Source organism: Manacus candei, unplaced genomic scaffold, assembly GCF_025592945.1.
Source record: "Manacus candei isolate 608988 ecotype Guabito, Panama unplaced genomic scaffold, ASM2559294v1 h1tg000028l, whole genome shotgun sequence".
Lineage (NCBI taxonomy): Eukaryota > Metazoa > Chordata > Aves > Passeriformes > Pipridae > Manacus > Manacus candei.
Genome location: NW_026138076.1, coordinates 28,337,323 through 28,355,634, shown reverse-complemented (window position 1 = coordinate 28,355,634; position 18,312 = coordinate 28,337,323). Strand labels below are relative to the sequence as shown.

General features: G+C 38.5%; 1 protein-coding gene across 2 annotated transcripts in view; it reads right to left on the bottom strand.

The window, feature by feature from the left end:
* The window catches only part of TNKS (tankyrase), a 137,940-nt gene that overhangs the window by 92,713 nt on the left and 26,915 nt on the right, over positions 1–18,312 (bottom strand). For both annotated transcript variants that reach the window (XM_051790678.1, XM_051790677.1), the window contains exon 3: positions 11,606–11,701. In XM_051790678.1, coding sequence (XP_051646638.1) covers positions 11,606–11,701 — 96 coding nt within the window. The remainder of the gene's footprint in view (positions 1–11,605; positions 11,702–18,312) is intronic.

The following is an 18,312-nucleotide window of genomic DNA, read 5'->3' as shown; positions in this document are numbered from 1 at the left end:
ATACACTCCAGAGCAGAACAGCACTCACTGAGACCTTTGCTGGAATAGTCTCCATCTTCCCTCCAGATATGGTCAGCATTATGGCCCTGCTTCAGCATGCAACAGTCAAACACCTCAATAAACCCCAGCTTAACCACAGATCTTTCTTGGATCATAACTAGGGTGACTCAGCACCTGGTAGGATTGAGCCCTAAGGACACATGCAAGAAGAAATTAGCAATTTCCATTTAAATGCTAATACTTATTCTTCCCAGTGAAAATTGAAGTATAACAAGCGATCTCTCATCACACCGAAAGAGCCTTGATTGTTATTTAATGATCACAGCGAATAGTTAGAAAGCATGAAATGAAGCTAATAAATCTTCTGTTGAGCCTGACACTTTCAACAAGCAAAAGTACTTGAAGTTTTGAAAAACAGTTCTGTCTGATTTTTTTCATCTTAAACTAAACTTTCCATGTTCTTCAGTCACAGATCCACATACTGGCACCACACAAACTGAAACACCCGGCTACTTAAATAATTATTTTTAATAATTCTTTTTAGTGCTACCTATACAGTACAAAATACATTATATTCTACAAAATTCAAGTTTGTTCATCAGCACTATTCACCGCAGCACCTGTCTGCCTTTCAGGGATAAATTAAGAAATAAGACAAACACTATGGAAGTAGGTTTTTTCCTTTCTTACTCCAGCCTCCTAGGAGGATATAAATACAGTTTGGTTGGTTTGGTTATAAAGCTACATTCTGTTTTAAGGAAAGAAAGCCCAGGATGATTTTTGTTTGATAATTAAATAATTTTAACCATTAATTAAACAATTTAATTTTTTTTTTAATAATAGACTATGAGACTGCTTTTTTCTTTCTCCCCTGCAAAACAGAATCTCAGGAGACTAAAGCCTGTGCCTTTTGAAACTTAGTAGTCAATACTTAGATTATTCGTAATAGCTTCAATGAATTAGTGACCACTGAAATGCCTACTTTGTTTAGTAGAAACCTACTAGTTTATTCATAAACTTGTAACACTAAAATACCCAGAGAGAAGTGTCCATTCTCGAAGTCTCTTCATGCACCAATAAAAAACACCACTTTGGCTTTAACTACGTAAAAACAATACTGCCATTACCTACCCTGAGAACTGCCTCATTTTTGTTGCTAATATAAACATACACGTGCATATGTGCGTACACACGAGAATTACAACACTCCCACACACAACAGTCCCAGTACAAAACAGCATAAACTTTCTCCAGAGTTAAAAAGTATATGTAAAATACCACAAAAGCAATGCAATTCTATTTCAATTTTATGTGTAGTATACTCTAAATAGAGATATATGCACCAAGGCACCATGTTCAGACTCCATACAGTGCCATAGTCAACTGTAGAGGGGCATCTGGAACATTTCTAGAAAGAAAATGGAGTCTCTGACAGGCTCAAACTATACTTTGCAATGTGTCCAACAAAGAAGAGGTTACAGGTATTTGCCTTATGTTACCTCCCTCCCCTTCCTTCCTCTCTTCAATTGATTGCCCCTCCAACAGAACAAGATGGGTGGATAGCCTCAAGTGTCTGGACACTGGGCTCATGTCATGGCACAAAAGATGCACATCAGATCTGTGGTGCTTGGCCTGTGTGATGGAGTAAGTTACATGATACTAAATATAAGCTTCTTTTATCTCCTTATTCATCTCCGAAAAATTTTGTACAGCACAACAAAGAACCAACCCATGGCCACATGAAATGTAAACTGCATCTGATGTGCTGAATCAGATCATCTCGTCACGTAAGTCAGGTCAATTGCATTTCCATTACCTATTTCTACAGTTATAAAAGTTCCCTATGCCATGAAATTAATCTTGAAAGACCTCAAGGTAGGTGGTCTAAGCTCAGCACCACATGAAAGCAAAACAAGCTGCACCCAAGAAATACTGGACCCTTTCCAATACACCAGTTGTAGACAGAGCTGGTAGCAATTCTGATAGCTGCTAGGAAACTAAAGGTTACTTAACAACTACGACTTAAACACCAGTTTCCAATTGTAATTCTGCCAATTTCGAATCCTTCAGGTGGAAATTCTTCTGCTTATCTCAGTCTAGTTTTTTGAAATTATACTAAATTATACCACATCTCTAAGACAATGAGTGTTTTTGTGTTATGTATTTGAACAAAATATAGGACTCCCCTACTCTCTTTGAGAAGAAACATTAATACCTAGGCATTTCAGAGGAGAGACTTGAATGACCCAAGAGTTCTGTCACATTTCAAACTTAGAAGAAATGCGTAGTATGGTCAACCTGATAAATCCAAATCCATCTGTCTAAACTGTAGGTTGTTGAGGACTGCAACTTGGATTAGACAGATTCAGGGAAAAGCGAGTAGACACCTAAGCAAATAAGGGACAGGAGTAAAGGAGAATTCTGGGGAAAGTCTAAAAAAAGTGATGCTACAGGGGTCTATTTATATTAAAACACATTCCTCTCCACTATCTGGTTGACTTCCCATGCACACTAAACTCAACTTGCATGTATGTTCATTTGCTATGACCATACTGCTTTCAGAGGAACTCTGACTCCCTCTCTGCATTCAGTATATGAATAAGGACAGCACAACAAACTAAATCTTATCTGCAGGACACCTGCTTTATTTAAAAATGGGAAAGCATATGGGAACTACTGGAAGGAGCAAATGCAGCGGTGGAGTCCAGTGCACATCACCGAGCAGTTTATGATGGAGCCTCTTAGGGTGAAATGGGATATCTGAGACAAATACACATGCTGTGCTTCAAGCCCAGCAAAAGAGCAGGACAAAATCTGGGGCATGGAAGTTGCAAAAAGCTGCAAATAAACCCACAGAGGACTGTCACAACCTGGAGTGTAAACTGTCTGATCCAAGAGAGGATTTTTAAACATATTGTTAAAAATCGATTTCCTACTACACAAGAGAAATCACAACCTTAAATCTTAGGTTAATGAAGGCACAGGGACTTGAGAACTATCACAACAGTTTTGAAGGAAATAAAAGTTACACAAACAATACGTGAAGACATTTCTAAATAAAATTTGTACAAAAATTCTTTTAGACTTTTAACATCTCATAAGGAAACAAAGTAGCAAAAAGCAATTTTATTTCTCCTTTCTAAACATTGCCGTAAAAACACCTGATCATTGATGCTAACAAAATTTAACTCAGGTACCCAAGTTCCTTTAAATTTCAAGACTATTAACTCCTTGGCAAAGTCTTACCATTGAACTTAAATGACATCAAGCACATGTGTAGTACAATTCAAGGGGAAACAAGGTTTCTGACCCAATCAGGTGCCCTATGGCACAGAGAACTTGAATTGCATCCTGTTCCCATTGCTCGTCAAGGCAGGAGCACTTCTCTGGTGGCAAGAACAAGCGCCCTCTCACCACAGCAAAACTGGTACAGCAGCTCTGTACAGAAAGAGTGTCCAGCACAGCCACACTGTGCAGTCTTGATTCCTCCCCAGAGCATAGTCATCCATCCTGTCGAATGAGGCAGTGGGAAACAGTAAGCAGTCTCATAAGCAGAGTTTGTGTCCTAACACCTGCATAAAAATGTAAAATTAAGCTTGTCTGCCTCTCTCACTTTCTAGTCAGTATATTTTGCTTACGGAACATTAACATTCTTTCCGATTCATCTGCTCAGCTTGGCAAAAATCTCCTTAAATGTTTTGTCCATGCACTCACAGACTGCACAGATTTCAGCTGTGACTGGCTCATCGCTTTCAATATTTAAACATGGCTTCATTTTTAGAAGAAAACAAGTATGAAAGACTGCTCTAGAAGCTACAGTACAAGAGATAAAAGCAATGGGAACTTTTGTATGTGGGAATTATCCAGCTAGCTAAAATTTTTTTGTAACAGTTGCATGCTTGCTTATAGACTAAATTACATATTAAAATCAAAGATAATACACAAAAACTACATTAAAATAGTTAAAACTGCAGCTTGGCTATCCTATTTACAAACAGAACCAAATACATGAGAAGTTACAGAATATAATATTCTCCAACCACTCACCTCTGACCACTACACCTGGCTTACTGTCACACAGAGTATACAGTGTGAAAAGACCATTTTGGTACAACAATCCGAGAAGTTATCCATGGACAATGGAAGAATGTAGTAGAGATCAAAATAGTATTTGGTCTCAGGACTGGTAGAAATTGCCATTAATAACCAGAAATGTACAGCATAGAATATGCAAAAAAAGAAAAATAAATCCAACAAACAAATCCTAAACTTAAAAACAAACTTAATTACCTAATCAACATTTAGAGAAGAAAAATATTCAGTAAAATATAAGACTGGTCAGTGCTCAAGGCAAAGGAACAGAAAGATGAGTGATTTGGTGCAGTATGGAAACAGAAGCGCTTCTTACATGTTTCTGCAACTATTTTTCCTAGGGTAGCATGAAAAATATATTTTGGATTCTTTACTTACAAGCTATGGAGATCTTATTTGTTATTCTGTCCATTTGAATAACAACAAACCTTAGGAAGAAAAGCTTCTTTTCAGTTTGATGTTGTTAAATTTCAATGTGTAGTACAGGCTAAATAAATTTGTGTGCATCAGGTACAAAAACTTTCAAAGCACCCACAACTCTGTATAACGGCAGAGCTGAAAATCAGAAAACAAAAGACTTTATTAAGGTGTTTTGTGAAAACTTTGAAAAAGTTAATTTGTTTCTTTGACAACTTAAGAGTTTGATTCCATTTGAAGAGGTCTTAATATTAGTAAAAGGTTATAGCATTTAAAAAAAAAGTGAAATAGTGAAAAACCTGGCAAAGGGGATGATATAAATCAAAACCATACTTTTCATAAAAGCACCAATCCTAAATCCCACAGTCCTTACTTGACTAGCTACACAACAGACTAGAAACTTTTAACTCCTTGCCTAAATCAAGGTTACAAAGAGGAATGAAATGTTGCCTGATCCAGGCTGAAAGCCACATTCCAAAGAAGGTACTTCAAGACACACAACTAAGTATAGACAAAAGAAAAGGATGATAGCACTGAACTCTAAAATATGGAACAGGAGAAATGAGAGAAGCTCTCATTATCCTAACACTAAGCCCTATGAAATGAGCATCCAGAGCTAAAGTTACATTAGGAAGAAATCCAAGCACATAAAGATACAGAAATGCAATTCAGGCAGCACAATATACACACACCAGCTCACATAAATCCTTGCACAAGTCCCTCAGTAAGAGATTAAAGAAATTGTGCAGTCATGGAATCAGAACCAAAATACTTCGGCCACTTAAAAGTAGGAGTAACTTGTTTCCTTTATGATAAAATACACTGCAACTTGTGTTAAATAACCTACCACACTGAAGGAAATATTTATATTATTTAATTACCAGAGAAAACAGAAGAAGCTAGAAGGACCTAAAGGAAACTGATGGAATGGGCAATAAAACGGGTAGACTAAAGGAGTAGTGACAAATCAAAACAACAAACACTGCATGGATAATACAAATCATCTGGAATCATACTGGAATATAAGCAACAAACTAAAGAATTCAGAATTGCTTTAGAGGCTCCCATAAAACATTTAGCTCTTCAGCAATCAGAGAGGTCATAAAAACAAACTTAGCCTGAATAAAACCTGGAGTAACAAAACACCAGGAAAGCTATTAAATCATCACTACAGAAGTCAATCGGATGTTATACCAGAACACAGTGCTCAAATCAAGACATGTTATCTTGAAATAGTAATGCAGTGCTGGAAAGTGGAAAGAGAATCAGCGATTTCAGCAGCACCACCAAAGTGCAACTTCATTTTCAGCGAGGTGAAACTTTGTATGTCAACAGTTTAACGGAAAAGGACTGCTCTTCTTGAAGGGAAACACAGCAGAAGTGCACACTAAGCATGGCACAGCATCTAGAACAAAGAGAGGACTGTTTCTTCCTCTTTCCTCTCAAACTGAAAAAAAGGAAATGTGAAGAACTGAAACATGACTATTTCAGAACTGGGAAAGGAAGGCATTTCACTCCTGGCTTACTAAGCAACCTGTGCACTTCTTTCAAAGAAGCAAGTGGGAACTAGGCCAAACAAGAAATAAGATTTTTTAAAAATATATATTTATAAATATACCAAGATAGTAATCATTATAATATTCTCTAAAAACAGAAGATTTATAAATCCATAGAGTTAGAGCTTCTAGATGAGGGCCACTGAAGTGGTAGACTTTGTTCTAGGTCTGTGCCACAGCTCCTTTTGCCCACATCTTTCCAAAGACTGGAAGAGCATTCCTAAAAGAAAGCTGATACTCCTCATAATTCTCCAGAAGGTAGATGTAAAGCACCACGATGGACTCCAAATGTAAAAGCACAACGTGACACTCATACCAGTGAATTAGAGTTCACTGTTTGTTTCCTTCTGTTAGGTCTTGGTAAAAAGGAAGAGTAAACCTACCTGAATGCTAAACAAGTAACAATCACAAAAACATACATTCAAAGCTCAAGCAAGTGTTGGAAGAGGCCCTTCAGACCTCTTGCTTCAGGATGTATGTCAAGAACTTATACGAAATAAGGCAAAAGTTTTCTGCAGGGCACGGATACCCCAACTGCTCTGGATTTCTTGCTCTTTTCTCTAAGGCAGCAGATCCCAGTGCCGCTGTCAGAAAGAACAATGACCCATACACAGGGGTAGCCCAAACCATTCTAGCAGCACCTGCCCTCCCTTACCATGAAAACACTTCTCCTTTTGTACAGGTGTTCATTACACTGTTTCTTAAAGGTGGAAGCTAAATCTTGTGCAAATTATCTGATTTCAACATACACTACGTAAGAATTAGATCAATTAAAAGAAAGGAGGAGGAGGTTGGCACTTCCCAAAATGAAGTGCTATTGTCTATTGAGAAGGCCTTCAATATCCTACGAGTACCTGAAAGGAAATAACCATAACCCAGAAGGAAACAGTTCAGGATTTGAGACAGTCAAGCTGCAGAAGTGTCAAAAAAAGTCAAAATAAACTCAAACTAAAATAATTTCTTCTCTTCCTCCTAATTTTAAAACGCCTGAGTTGTACCTAGAATCCATTTTCCGTTCTTTAAAGTTCAGTAAACTTATTATGGTGAAATATCAGATCTTCCCCTGCCTTGCAGGTAAATTATCCATAAATGGCAGTTCACTTAAAAAAAATTGTGCAAATATATGTCAATAAATGAACTATGCACCCTACTTAAATTAAAAAGTTGACATGACAAATAGATGAAAACATGAATCCTCAGTAACACCTCTGGTAACCTTAGCCCAGTTGTACTTCCACTCATCAAGCTGTCCTTCACATCCTAAAAACACAAGTGAGAAATGCTCAGTAGGACCTGACACACTTTGTTTGTAAATGATATCATTTCCATAGTAAGTAGGAAGATCGGAGTCTTATTTAACTTTGAAAATTGATTCTATTAACAAATAAGACATTATTTCTTACACAAGAAATCTTCCTTTTATCTGGAGATGCAGCAGTTTCCAGACTTCTTTGATTTTGATCTGTTTCAAGGGAGTAATTCTTGAGATCAACAAAAACCAATCTCACAAAACAGTGGCATGGAGCAGTCAAAAATATATTATCCAACAAAAATGCCTTCAGGTCCTGCTAACAGCTTTGGAAACTGCTCAAGTACAAAGACTGGCCATTCACATAGAGAAAGCATTTCTGAATAGCAGATAATATGGGGAAGACATAGCAAAAAAGCATCACTGTGTGAAAAAAAAAAAAAAAACAGAAAAAATAATTCGCATAAATCATTCACGATATTATTGGCTCTTCATGCACTATACAAGAAAGATATAAAAGGATGTTAATGTTTAAAGAGGTAACAATCAGTGTGAGAGAATAATGAAGACTAATATGACTTGTAAAAGCTCCCAAAAGGCCCTGTTCTGGATGGGAGTCCCACAGTGCTATGTACAGCAACACAGACGAGTCCCCACCTCAGAAACCACACACTCCAAAGGCAATTAAGCTAAAATAAAATTAACTAGGATATTCATCTGATGTGTTTAACAGCTCTGGTTCTTATATGTTCTTATATGTTTTTGGACTCTGTACCACCACTTCAGCCTAGAGGAAAAGAGGATTACAACCCTTTTTCTGGCAACATGATTCAGGAACAGTAAGGGATGCTAAGGAAAAAGAAACAAAATATTCACCCTCTCAATCATGAAGTGGTTAGCTCACACAAATGCTGCTTATCCTGCAGAAGGGGAAAAACAGACTGCTTTCTAAGAAGCAGATTCCTCAATTATGTAACTTTTGTTCTTTAAGAAGCTGGTACTGGGTATTTAATTTCTATAAAATGCACTTTAATCTACAAAGAAATTTTCAAAGTCCATTTCCATCAAAATACTAGCCCTTCCTTTGCATTATGTATTCTTTACAAACTACATATTTTTAAGAGGATGTTGCAGGGAAATGGCTGGAAGTCATCCCAGAAACTACTGCATTATATATCCTTTCTGTAATTCAGGTGAAAAAGACAGTATACATTATTCTAGACTGGAAGACAGAAAAGAACAAGTCATTGTGGATTCAGCATCTGCTGCTGGAACAGCAGAAATTATTTTTATGCAGCAAGAATGTCCCTTTTAAAACATATACACAATTCTTTGTAAAATTTAAAAGATTTAATCAATTACCTACAAGTTTTCTGTTCACTTTTGCTGTGTTGGAGGTCAAAGGGAGACTATAATCACAGTTCATTTGCAAAGCAATTAACACAGATGCATGAACTTATGCAAATATTTGGTCAAAAAGTTTTAAGAGGAACCTTGTTCTTCAACAATCAATACAGCAGCAATGTGGAAAAGTCTGTTATGGTTATATGGTCTATTATACTTCCTAAGAGGAAAGACTAAGAGAATTGGAACTGTTTAGCCTGGAGAGGAGGCGGCTTTGGAGTGACCTAATTGTGGCCTTCCTGTATCTGAAGGGAGCCTACAAGAAAGATGGAGAGAGACTTTTTACAAGAGCATGTAGTGATAGGACAAGGGAGAACAGATTCAAACTGAGAGCAGGTTTAGATTAGACGTTAGGAAGAAATTCTTTACTGTGAGGATGGTGAGGCATTGGAATAGGTTGCTCAGAGAGGTTGTGGATGCCCTGTTCCTGGAAGTGTTCGAGGCCAGGCTGGATGGAGCTCTGAGCAACCTGATTTAGTGAGAGGTGTCCCTGTCCATAGCAGGGGGGCTAGAACTAGATGATCTTTAACATCCCTTCCAACCCAGGACATTCTGTGATAGACACAGTTAGAAAAAGGAACCCAAAAATAACATAATGAAAACAACCTTGACACTTATGCTGCTTAAAGATGCAAATACAGTAACAAATTACAGACTGCTTTCAGGATCACTCCACTTCTAAAAGCTCTAAATATGAGCATTTCTAAAATCCCACTATTCAATATTAAATACTGAAAATTAAGTTAATATATCCTACTCATCCTTAATCCAGTAATACCTTTAAGTTCTGATGCACCTAATTGCAAAGTACTGCTGTAGCTAAAGATTATCCCCAGCCAGATAGATCCTAAGAAATCCCTTAAGACCCCTTTTTTCCAGAGGGATGAAGCAAGATCGGAAGGTTATAACATGTGGAAAATGCATGAGAAATCGCAGCCTAACAGAGATACTAGAAAGGAGGGCAGCACCCAGAAAAATACAGCTCTTAATGGCTAGTTTCTATTTAAATGGCATCCAGTGTCAGCTTTCAGTTACCATGCATCATACAGCAGCTACAGCTGGAGCCAAACCCTGTTTGCACAGCTTGGAATTCAGGTGCACAGCACAGAGAGCCCAGTGTAGCCAAGAGCCACCTTGAGGACAAAGCAGATAAAACCAAATGCTGATTTTCTTGCTGGGAAGAATAAACATGTACAAAAATGACATCTTTTTATGAACAACTAAACACTTATATAGCAACAGAAGTGGCTCTGTGCATGTGTGTCTACATGCACAACCTGGTAATATAGCAGGTTGCAGAAGCCTGCGGTCCCTGGATACTCTTGTGCGAGGCATTAGGGGCGGGGACAGGGACAGGGACACAGGGCTCTTGCTGCATTTGGCAGGATGTTCTCAGAGGCTGCTTCTAACCTACCTCCACTTGTTTGCTATGACACATTGCCCTCTCCACTGCCTAAAGCACAAGCTAGTCTAGTGCCCAGAGAACTCAGTGGAGCAGACATGAAACCACCACCACAGACCTTCCTAATCTTCTACTACTCTCTGAAGTTGCATAGCCTGAAGAGCAGCTTGAAGCCTGGAACCCCCAAACTGTAGGTATGTCAAGTTGCCCACAACTAAATGTCATATATCCATTGATACCTTTGAGGTACCTTGACTCCCTGGTGCCCTCTCTATCTTCAGCATCTGTACAACTGTACCCATTAACAGCCAAAAGTCAGATTAACCTGCTTAGCACAGCTAATACTAGTGTTAACACTGTAGGAACGTGTTTAAACTTGACACTGAGTAATTAAAGTAAATCACATGTATTTAAAGTACACTGTTCCAAAGGCACTCAAATCACTGCAGCGCTGTAGATAATTATGTATAGCAGTCAGCGCACTGAAAAAAGAAGATGAGGAAATGTTCCTGACAAAGTGAAGGGAGCTGGTGTGCTCTGAACACAATCTGAAGAAAGAATATGGGTGTTGCATAGCATATAACCTATAAATTAAGTTGTCAATAAAAAGAGAGAGAGAGAGACACTAGGGAAAATAAAGGCAAAAGAAAAACAACTATTTCTTCAAATGAACCTCAGTTGCTGAATCCCTCTCTATAAATCTAATTGTATATATTTTAAAATCCAATATCATTTTGTTCTAAACATTATTTCCTAGATGTCAAAATCAGCACAGAGGACCATGTATTTCTTGAAATAAATTTGACAGGCTACTATATTATACTTTTCATGATTACTGGTATGCTACAACAGTTAATTTATAAAAAAATCAAAGCTCTGTAAAAACAAAGTTATATCTCTAGGATATTTTCATGAAACATTGTTTTGCAGCTAATAGTCTCTAAAAAGGAAAAAAATTGATGGATGAGAAAGGGTTCTACCCAAAATGACTAATGAAGAAGAGGAAGGAAAGGGTAGCATGTGAATCTGCAGCAAAATATAATGTAACTATTGATCTCTGCAATCAGTAGCAGGTTGTCTTTCAGATCACAGGTACTTTTATAGTTACACAAACGTCCTTGCTTGCTCAACAGTGAAGGTCTTAAAACAATTGACCTGATTTTTGGGTTTTTTTAAAGGGTTAGGGGCTCCTATTCAATCTGTTTATTGGGTATCAATTAAAAAGAAAAAAAAAACAGAGAAACACAGTAAATAATGAATGATGTTACAATAGAAAATTACAGCATTAGCATAAGTAGAATAAGCAAACCTATAGCACCACAGCAGATTAATGACAGTTACATCAACACGAAACCTGGTAAAAGACAGTTTTAAAATGCTCTTACACAACAGAAAACCTGAAAAGGCAGAAGGCTCTTAGGAAGCTGAACTTATACACACAAAATGAACTACAGGTAACGCTGCTGAGAGATGTATGCATCTTACCCGTGAGTACAGCTTTTGCTGAAGGGTCTGCCAGATCCAGTGCAGATTTCCCATCGGTGTTCCGAATGTTTGGATCAGCTCCGTGCTGCAGCAGCACTGTGCAGGGAAAGCAGAAACAGTATCTTACCTCAGGTATACACAGGTTATTTACTGTTAAGTGTCTCCTCGGCATGATGTAGGCATAAACACACATTGCGCAGTTTTCTTTATTTTTCCTTCTGTTTTTTTTTCTCTCTCTCTTTTTTTCCTCTTTTCTTTTTTTTTTTTTTTTTTTTTTTTTTTAAGCACTGCAGCAAAGGATCTTCTCTGGACTAAGGCTAAGTTGGCAAGTTAAGATATAGTAAGACCACATGACTTCGCATGGTAAACATAAACCCTGAATCTCTTGCGATACTCGGGTTTGGGTTCCTCCTGACAGCTATAGCTGGTATGCTGTGCAGTCACTGACTCACACTGGGAAGTCTGCTGAGGAACCTGCTTCTGCCTTTACTACCACTACTGCTGCTTGTTACCACTCCTGCTCCTTTTCCTGCTGAATATCTCAAGTCACTCCACCTCTGTAAATCAGTAATACCCCAGTCTTCCAGTGGCTCATCACTTGCGCAGAAAATCTTAACCATGGCACGCTGGCTCACCTTCAAAAACTGTAACAAATAAAGTAAGATGTGTAACCTGGTACCCTGCAGACTGGATGTTCAGGGGCTATTATTCTCACTGGTGTTTCTTGTCCCTACTAAGCCTATAAACACATAAAAGTTCAAGTACATAAAAATACTTAGAATGCAATATGCAGCCTTATGGATAGGAAGGCACTGATACAGTAAATTATCATCAACTAGAAAATCTCATTTAAAAAAAACAGTATTTCACCTGTAAACTCTTTTGATCAGAAACAATATAAAGAAATTCAGATCACCATCTCAATATCAATGCATTTCCTACAGAACTGGAAAACAAAGCCCATGGGAACATTAGAGGGCTGACAAAAAGGGTGCAAATGTCATGCAAAATAAGCACAACATACTACAAATTCAGAGCAACAGCTACGCACTAATTCTGCACCAGTGTGAAAAACAGGACAATACACAGAGACCCAAGGTGAAGGAGACAAGTAATAAAAACCAGCAGATATTTATGGTTACTCTTATAAATACATCTGTTGAGATATAGAGGGACTGAAGAAGTCAAGACAAAGAAATACTTGCAAACACTTTTTGTAACTAAGGGTGCAAAAACTTGCACTTCATAGACAGGATTCTGCAGGAAAAAAACATAACCAATTCAGAACAAAGTAATTACTGATATTATATTGTATATATATGTATATATATTTCACTTTAATCAGCAAAACACTTGTCAGAAATATACTTTTTTCTAAATTAAAAATTTAACTGGTAGTATTGTTTTTATTCAAACCTCTTTTCTTATACATTTCTGATTGTAAATTCTTTTAAGATTGCCAAATTTCATATATTTTAGCTTACAGGATGCAATGCTACATGCTTGCCCCTAAGCTGAATTTTTTGAGAAGTTTGGTGTTTCAGTGAAGTAAATTGACTTATTTTATGCTTTGTCTGATGTTTTTGAAAGAAGACTCAAGTAGGAAGATTGGGCTTTGCTGGTTTTTTTTTGGTGGTGGGTTTTTTCCCCCCACGTCAAGACAAAAACATCAAAATGGGGAAAAAAACAGCTAGCATGTGCTTACAGAATCTTGTTAGGCTCTGGCACCTACGTTTCTGAAGATACCATCTGTGCCATACATGCTACCACCCCCTTCGAGATCTTACTCACAGACAGGTTTGAGACTGAGCCAGCCTCTCAAGCCAGTCAGGCACACTCCAGCAGGAAGAGGCAAACAGGACAGTAGAAAGTACAGGAACTAAGTATGGAGAGACAGACTCAGTATATTCTGTCTCTATTCTCTTGGACCCTACTAGTGAATTTATATACCTGGGGAGAGGGAAGCCATTTGTCCCAAGAGGCATCAGGGTAAGAGTAGGACCCTAAAAGAGGGTACCAGCAACTAAGTGTCTATCAAGAGAAAGCAGCTAGTACAAAATGATGAAATAGCACAGTGCTGGATGAGAAAGCAAAGAAGGATTCACACACCAAAAGGCCTGAGACAAAGAGCTGGGGGAGAAAACTGAAAAAGAAGATGTGGCAGGGGAAAAGATAATAGCTCAGATAAAGAGTCCATGAAGAAAGACCAGAAGAGAGGAATGACTGGGATCTGACCACGGTTTGGAGGTTTGGGCTAGCATGTGAAGCCAAGTTGAGGTAGGTTAGGGCAAGAAAGGTGATTTGAAAAACAAGAGGTAACAGGCGTATAAATCTCAAAGGGATCTGCAAGTGCCTGAGCCCAGTGTTAAAACTGAAGTACATGTTTTCAAGTCTCTTCATTCTTCAGTCCTGAGCAAACAAACCAAGAGCACCTCCCTGCTACGACACCACAGTACTGCTTTCAGCTCCTCTCCTGGCTAAAATGACAAAGGATTATGCAGTCTGTGTAACCTGTTCATACATGCTAATGAACCATGAAGGGTTTGGGCATGGCTTACAACATACAATTTCTGTGTAAATTAGTTTTTTAAAACCCTAGACGAATACATTAAAAATTTACTAAAAAGACTTAAGCTGGTTGCCTGCAAACACCTTGAATTACTGACAGCCTGTGGAATATACACTTAAAGTGGTCAAACTAAGTTCAGGAAAAGAACCTATCAGAAGTCAATTGTTGTAACTATGAGACTTATCCTTCTTGTCTCTGCAATCACTCATCCCACTTGCCATAACGCTTCCAGCTTCTCCAACAGCCAAGGGTATGGTCCTACAGATTCAGCCCTAGAAACCCTGTGAAATGAAGGCAATGGCATCTTGAGAGAAGAAACCAATCATATAAATAAAGACCGTATTAGAATGCATATGAATAAAGGAAGAAAACTCAGGTCACAAAAGCAATCTTACTCTTGCATTTCCTCTACTGACTATTTGATTCTAACCTTTCCATACTTTTTAAGTACATAATCTCACACAAGAGTATCCCAGTGAGCAATGTTGTCATCAACAAGAATTAATGAGAGAAATCCGGCATTTGATGTTTAGCCTATCGCTGTAACACAGCTGTACTTCTATACCTGGCAAACCACAGGTAGCTTCTAATTGAATGTTCTCCTGCATGTTCAAAACCTTTAACACTTTAGCCCAACACAAAGTCTCCTCTAACCACAGGGTATTTGAGATCTAGACACAGTGTGTCTCTCTAAATTTCCTTTTCAGTACACTAGGGATGTGTAAAAATGTCAAGACAGATCTCCCGTGTGGAAAAAAACATTCCTTCTATAAAGAAACACAGCAGAACAAGCCATTCTAACTAATTGTAGCTATTTTGGATTTCAAACACTGCACACTGGTTTTAGAGGACGGTTTCTGAGTGGCCTGAAAAGGGAATGTGCAAATAGCTTACGTTAAGAAACTGCTGTTAACAGGCAAGTGTAAGGATGCTGTGCACAAAAATTAACTCCTGGAACTTTGTTAATTACCATATTTGGATATGCTGTTTTATTTCCTCCTGACAATGGGGACATTGGGGTGTATTTTTCTGTACTGCAGGCAGCATCCTTAATGATCTAGCAATACCATTACCTGGCTATCCCTGCCTATTCTACAGACCACTTTGTCCAAAGAGTATAAAGAAGCTCTTCTTTTTACTGTATCTTCATACTGCATACGGACATCAAAGTCCTGTAAGTTTAACTATAGTACAAACATGGACTGGTTCAGAGCTGTATTTTTATCCTCACTGTAACTGCTAAAATACTTCAGTTTCTGATCTTCACATACCATCTGAAATGCCTTATTTAATTACACTGCTATTATACCAGATCAGTGCTAGAGACAAGAAAGGCCATATTCTTCCCACATTAACAAAAAAAAAAAAAAGTTACTGTATTGCACAGAGTATATAATACAACCACTAATCATTTCAGATTACTGCCAACTCACTACAGCAGGATGAAAACTAAAATTGGCTCACAGCCTCCTGGCATAGGTATTTTGAACTGTGAAGTTAACCAACACAACCTCACTTGGCTGTCAAATTATAAACCCACCAAGAACAAACATTTCTACTTTTAGCAGTTTCAACCTTCACATTTTCAGCAACAAGGTATAGCAAAGACTTCTCTGGCAGCTATACATCAACAAGTGACAAGTAAGTTTTTAAAATCTAAAGTAACAGAAAAAAGTTTTTGTACACAGAAAACATCACTCAAGTACTTAGTCCCTCCTCCTTCATACTGCCTCAGTTAAAAGTCCACCAGAGGAAAACACTTTTGATTGAAAAACATAAATAGAATGGGAAAAAAATAAATTTGTTTCAATATTAGGCACAAAGATCAGAATAGTTCGGTTATGACTTCTCTAGGCCCAACATCCACAGCTTCCTGACTATCCTTACAGGAATGCTGATGGAAAAGTTCACATTTGGTTTTGAATCAGAAGCATGCAAATACGAAAAAAAGGGCACATCCAAACTTTTGACTGCTGAGTGAAAAATGCAGGAACAACAGGTAAACCTTCCAGAAGCATCTGTACTTAAAGCTGCCTACTGCTTTTAATTACATTTCCAGTGTTTCTCACAGCTCTACCACTGCCTCTTCTCTCCCTTGTTCTTTTATCACTGTGTCCCATTGCCTTGTGCTTGTGGTCCCTTCTAGCTATCCCAGCTTTAGTATATATTTTTTCTTCCCCCTTTTAAACTCCAACTTCTGGAGAAGAGCTTCAAAGATCCTTTTCAAACCATTTTACTGTAGCTTTATCTACTTACTCCCAAAGAATCAAGGTACAGAGAAAGCAGCCTAAGAATAAGGCCTGCTTTTCACCTACAACATAGGCACTATCTTCCATCTGCCTAAAGGACACCTTTGGGGCAGGCCAGTCTCTCACTAACCTTAGGTCCCAGGAACACACACACCTCTCAGTACAAGTCCCTTGTAGGACATGTTTCCAACTTATACTTGACGAGAAATATGATGTGCTCATTCACCTCCACATTCCAAAAACATCTAAACAACACACTGGAATCCAAAGCAATAATTTTTTTCAGCCAATGCTAAATGCATCTTCTCCCCTAGCTACCTGTAAATGTAAATCAAACCACTGAGGTTTTGAAGCTTTTCTTCTGTTACAAGAGCAAGTTTTCTGCCTAGATACTATACTTCCTTAACTGAGAGTCCATAATTCCATTTTGGCAAGTTAACCAGATACATAAGCCTTTTTGCTAAATGGCCCTATATAACAAAAGTTGTAGCACCCAACTCTTAGCTTTATAAAACTGAATAGATGAGATACAGTTAATAACATTAACCACAACTGTATCACTGATTAACTTCTGCCTCTGTAAGCAAACCCAGACTTGGCCTTGTGATTAGGAAAAAGGCTATATTCATCAGCCATCGGAATTACAAGGTGAAAACATGAGAGGCAGTATCACTACAGAGGCTGCAAACAGCTCTAAAGGTTTAAGTATCACTACTAGACCTGATGACATGCATGGCCTCAAACACTACTGCCAGCTCAGTCAAGAGGAGTTGGGGAAAAAAAATAGAGAGAAGCAGGTCCTATGCTCTTGACTGTCCCTCTATAGTGAAAGCCTTCAAAGCTGAATGAAGAGAGGATTGTGGAGAAGAGAGGCTAAGCACACCTAAGGATGTAGTTCAGAATCAGAATAGGGTAGAGCCAATAACCAGACTTATCCAGGAGCACTGCAGATAGTTAGTTCATTGGTAAGAAGACATGACAGCCAGGTGGTAGATCAGGGACAGGATAGGAATGCATTGGCTAGGAGAATGACAAACATGAAGCAAAAATGAAAAATAAGGGCAGGGTGCAATTAAATCCCAAAGGGAATTTGGGGAGAAATACAGTAGAAATGCTCATGGGTGCAGGCTGATCAGATAAGGAAAAGTTGCAGAAAACTGAATCTCCAGCAACAAAGGTGTCTGCAGACAGTTAACTGATGAAGACTTCAAAGACCTGCATTACTGAGTTGCTGTATAGGGTTTTATTGCTCAGGTGACAAACTGGAGTGGACTTTTCCAGGTTGAGAGCTGCTTTTTCTGAGGCAAAGGCTAAGGATCTCACTAAGCAGAGAACGCCCCTGGGAAAAAGGGGACATGCAAAACAGTGCTTAGCTAGAAGGGAAGTAAGGAGACTCCAACCACCTAGCTTCAGGGGAATAAGGAGCATCTCTAGTACGATGAGAACAGACAACTCTTCAAGCAAAAAGCAGAACATTCAGCCTTTATCCCACCTTTACAATAGCAAAGGAAAAAAAAAAAAAAAGGACTGCAAAGAACTGTAAAGCTGCTCCCCTGCAAAACAGTACTTTCACAGGCTATAGTTTCACAGAATCACAGAATGGGTCAGGTTCAAGGGGACCACAGTGGGTCATCAGGTCCAACCTCTCTACTCCAGCAGGGTTCCCTAGAGCACTTTACTTAGGATTGTGTCCAGATGGTTTTGAGCATCTTCAGAGAAGGAGACTCCACAACCTCTCTGGGCAATGTTTCACTCAGACCACACGGGCCGAATCACCACGCCCACCCCTGTGCTTTGGGCAGCTGCAAATGTTTGGTCAGGCAACAAGGTATATTAGAAAAGTGATCACTTGCCCAATCCACTTCCTCATGCAATGACATGGCATACTC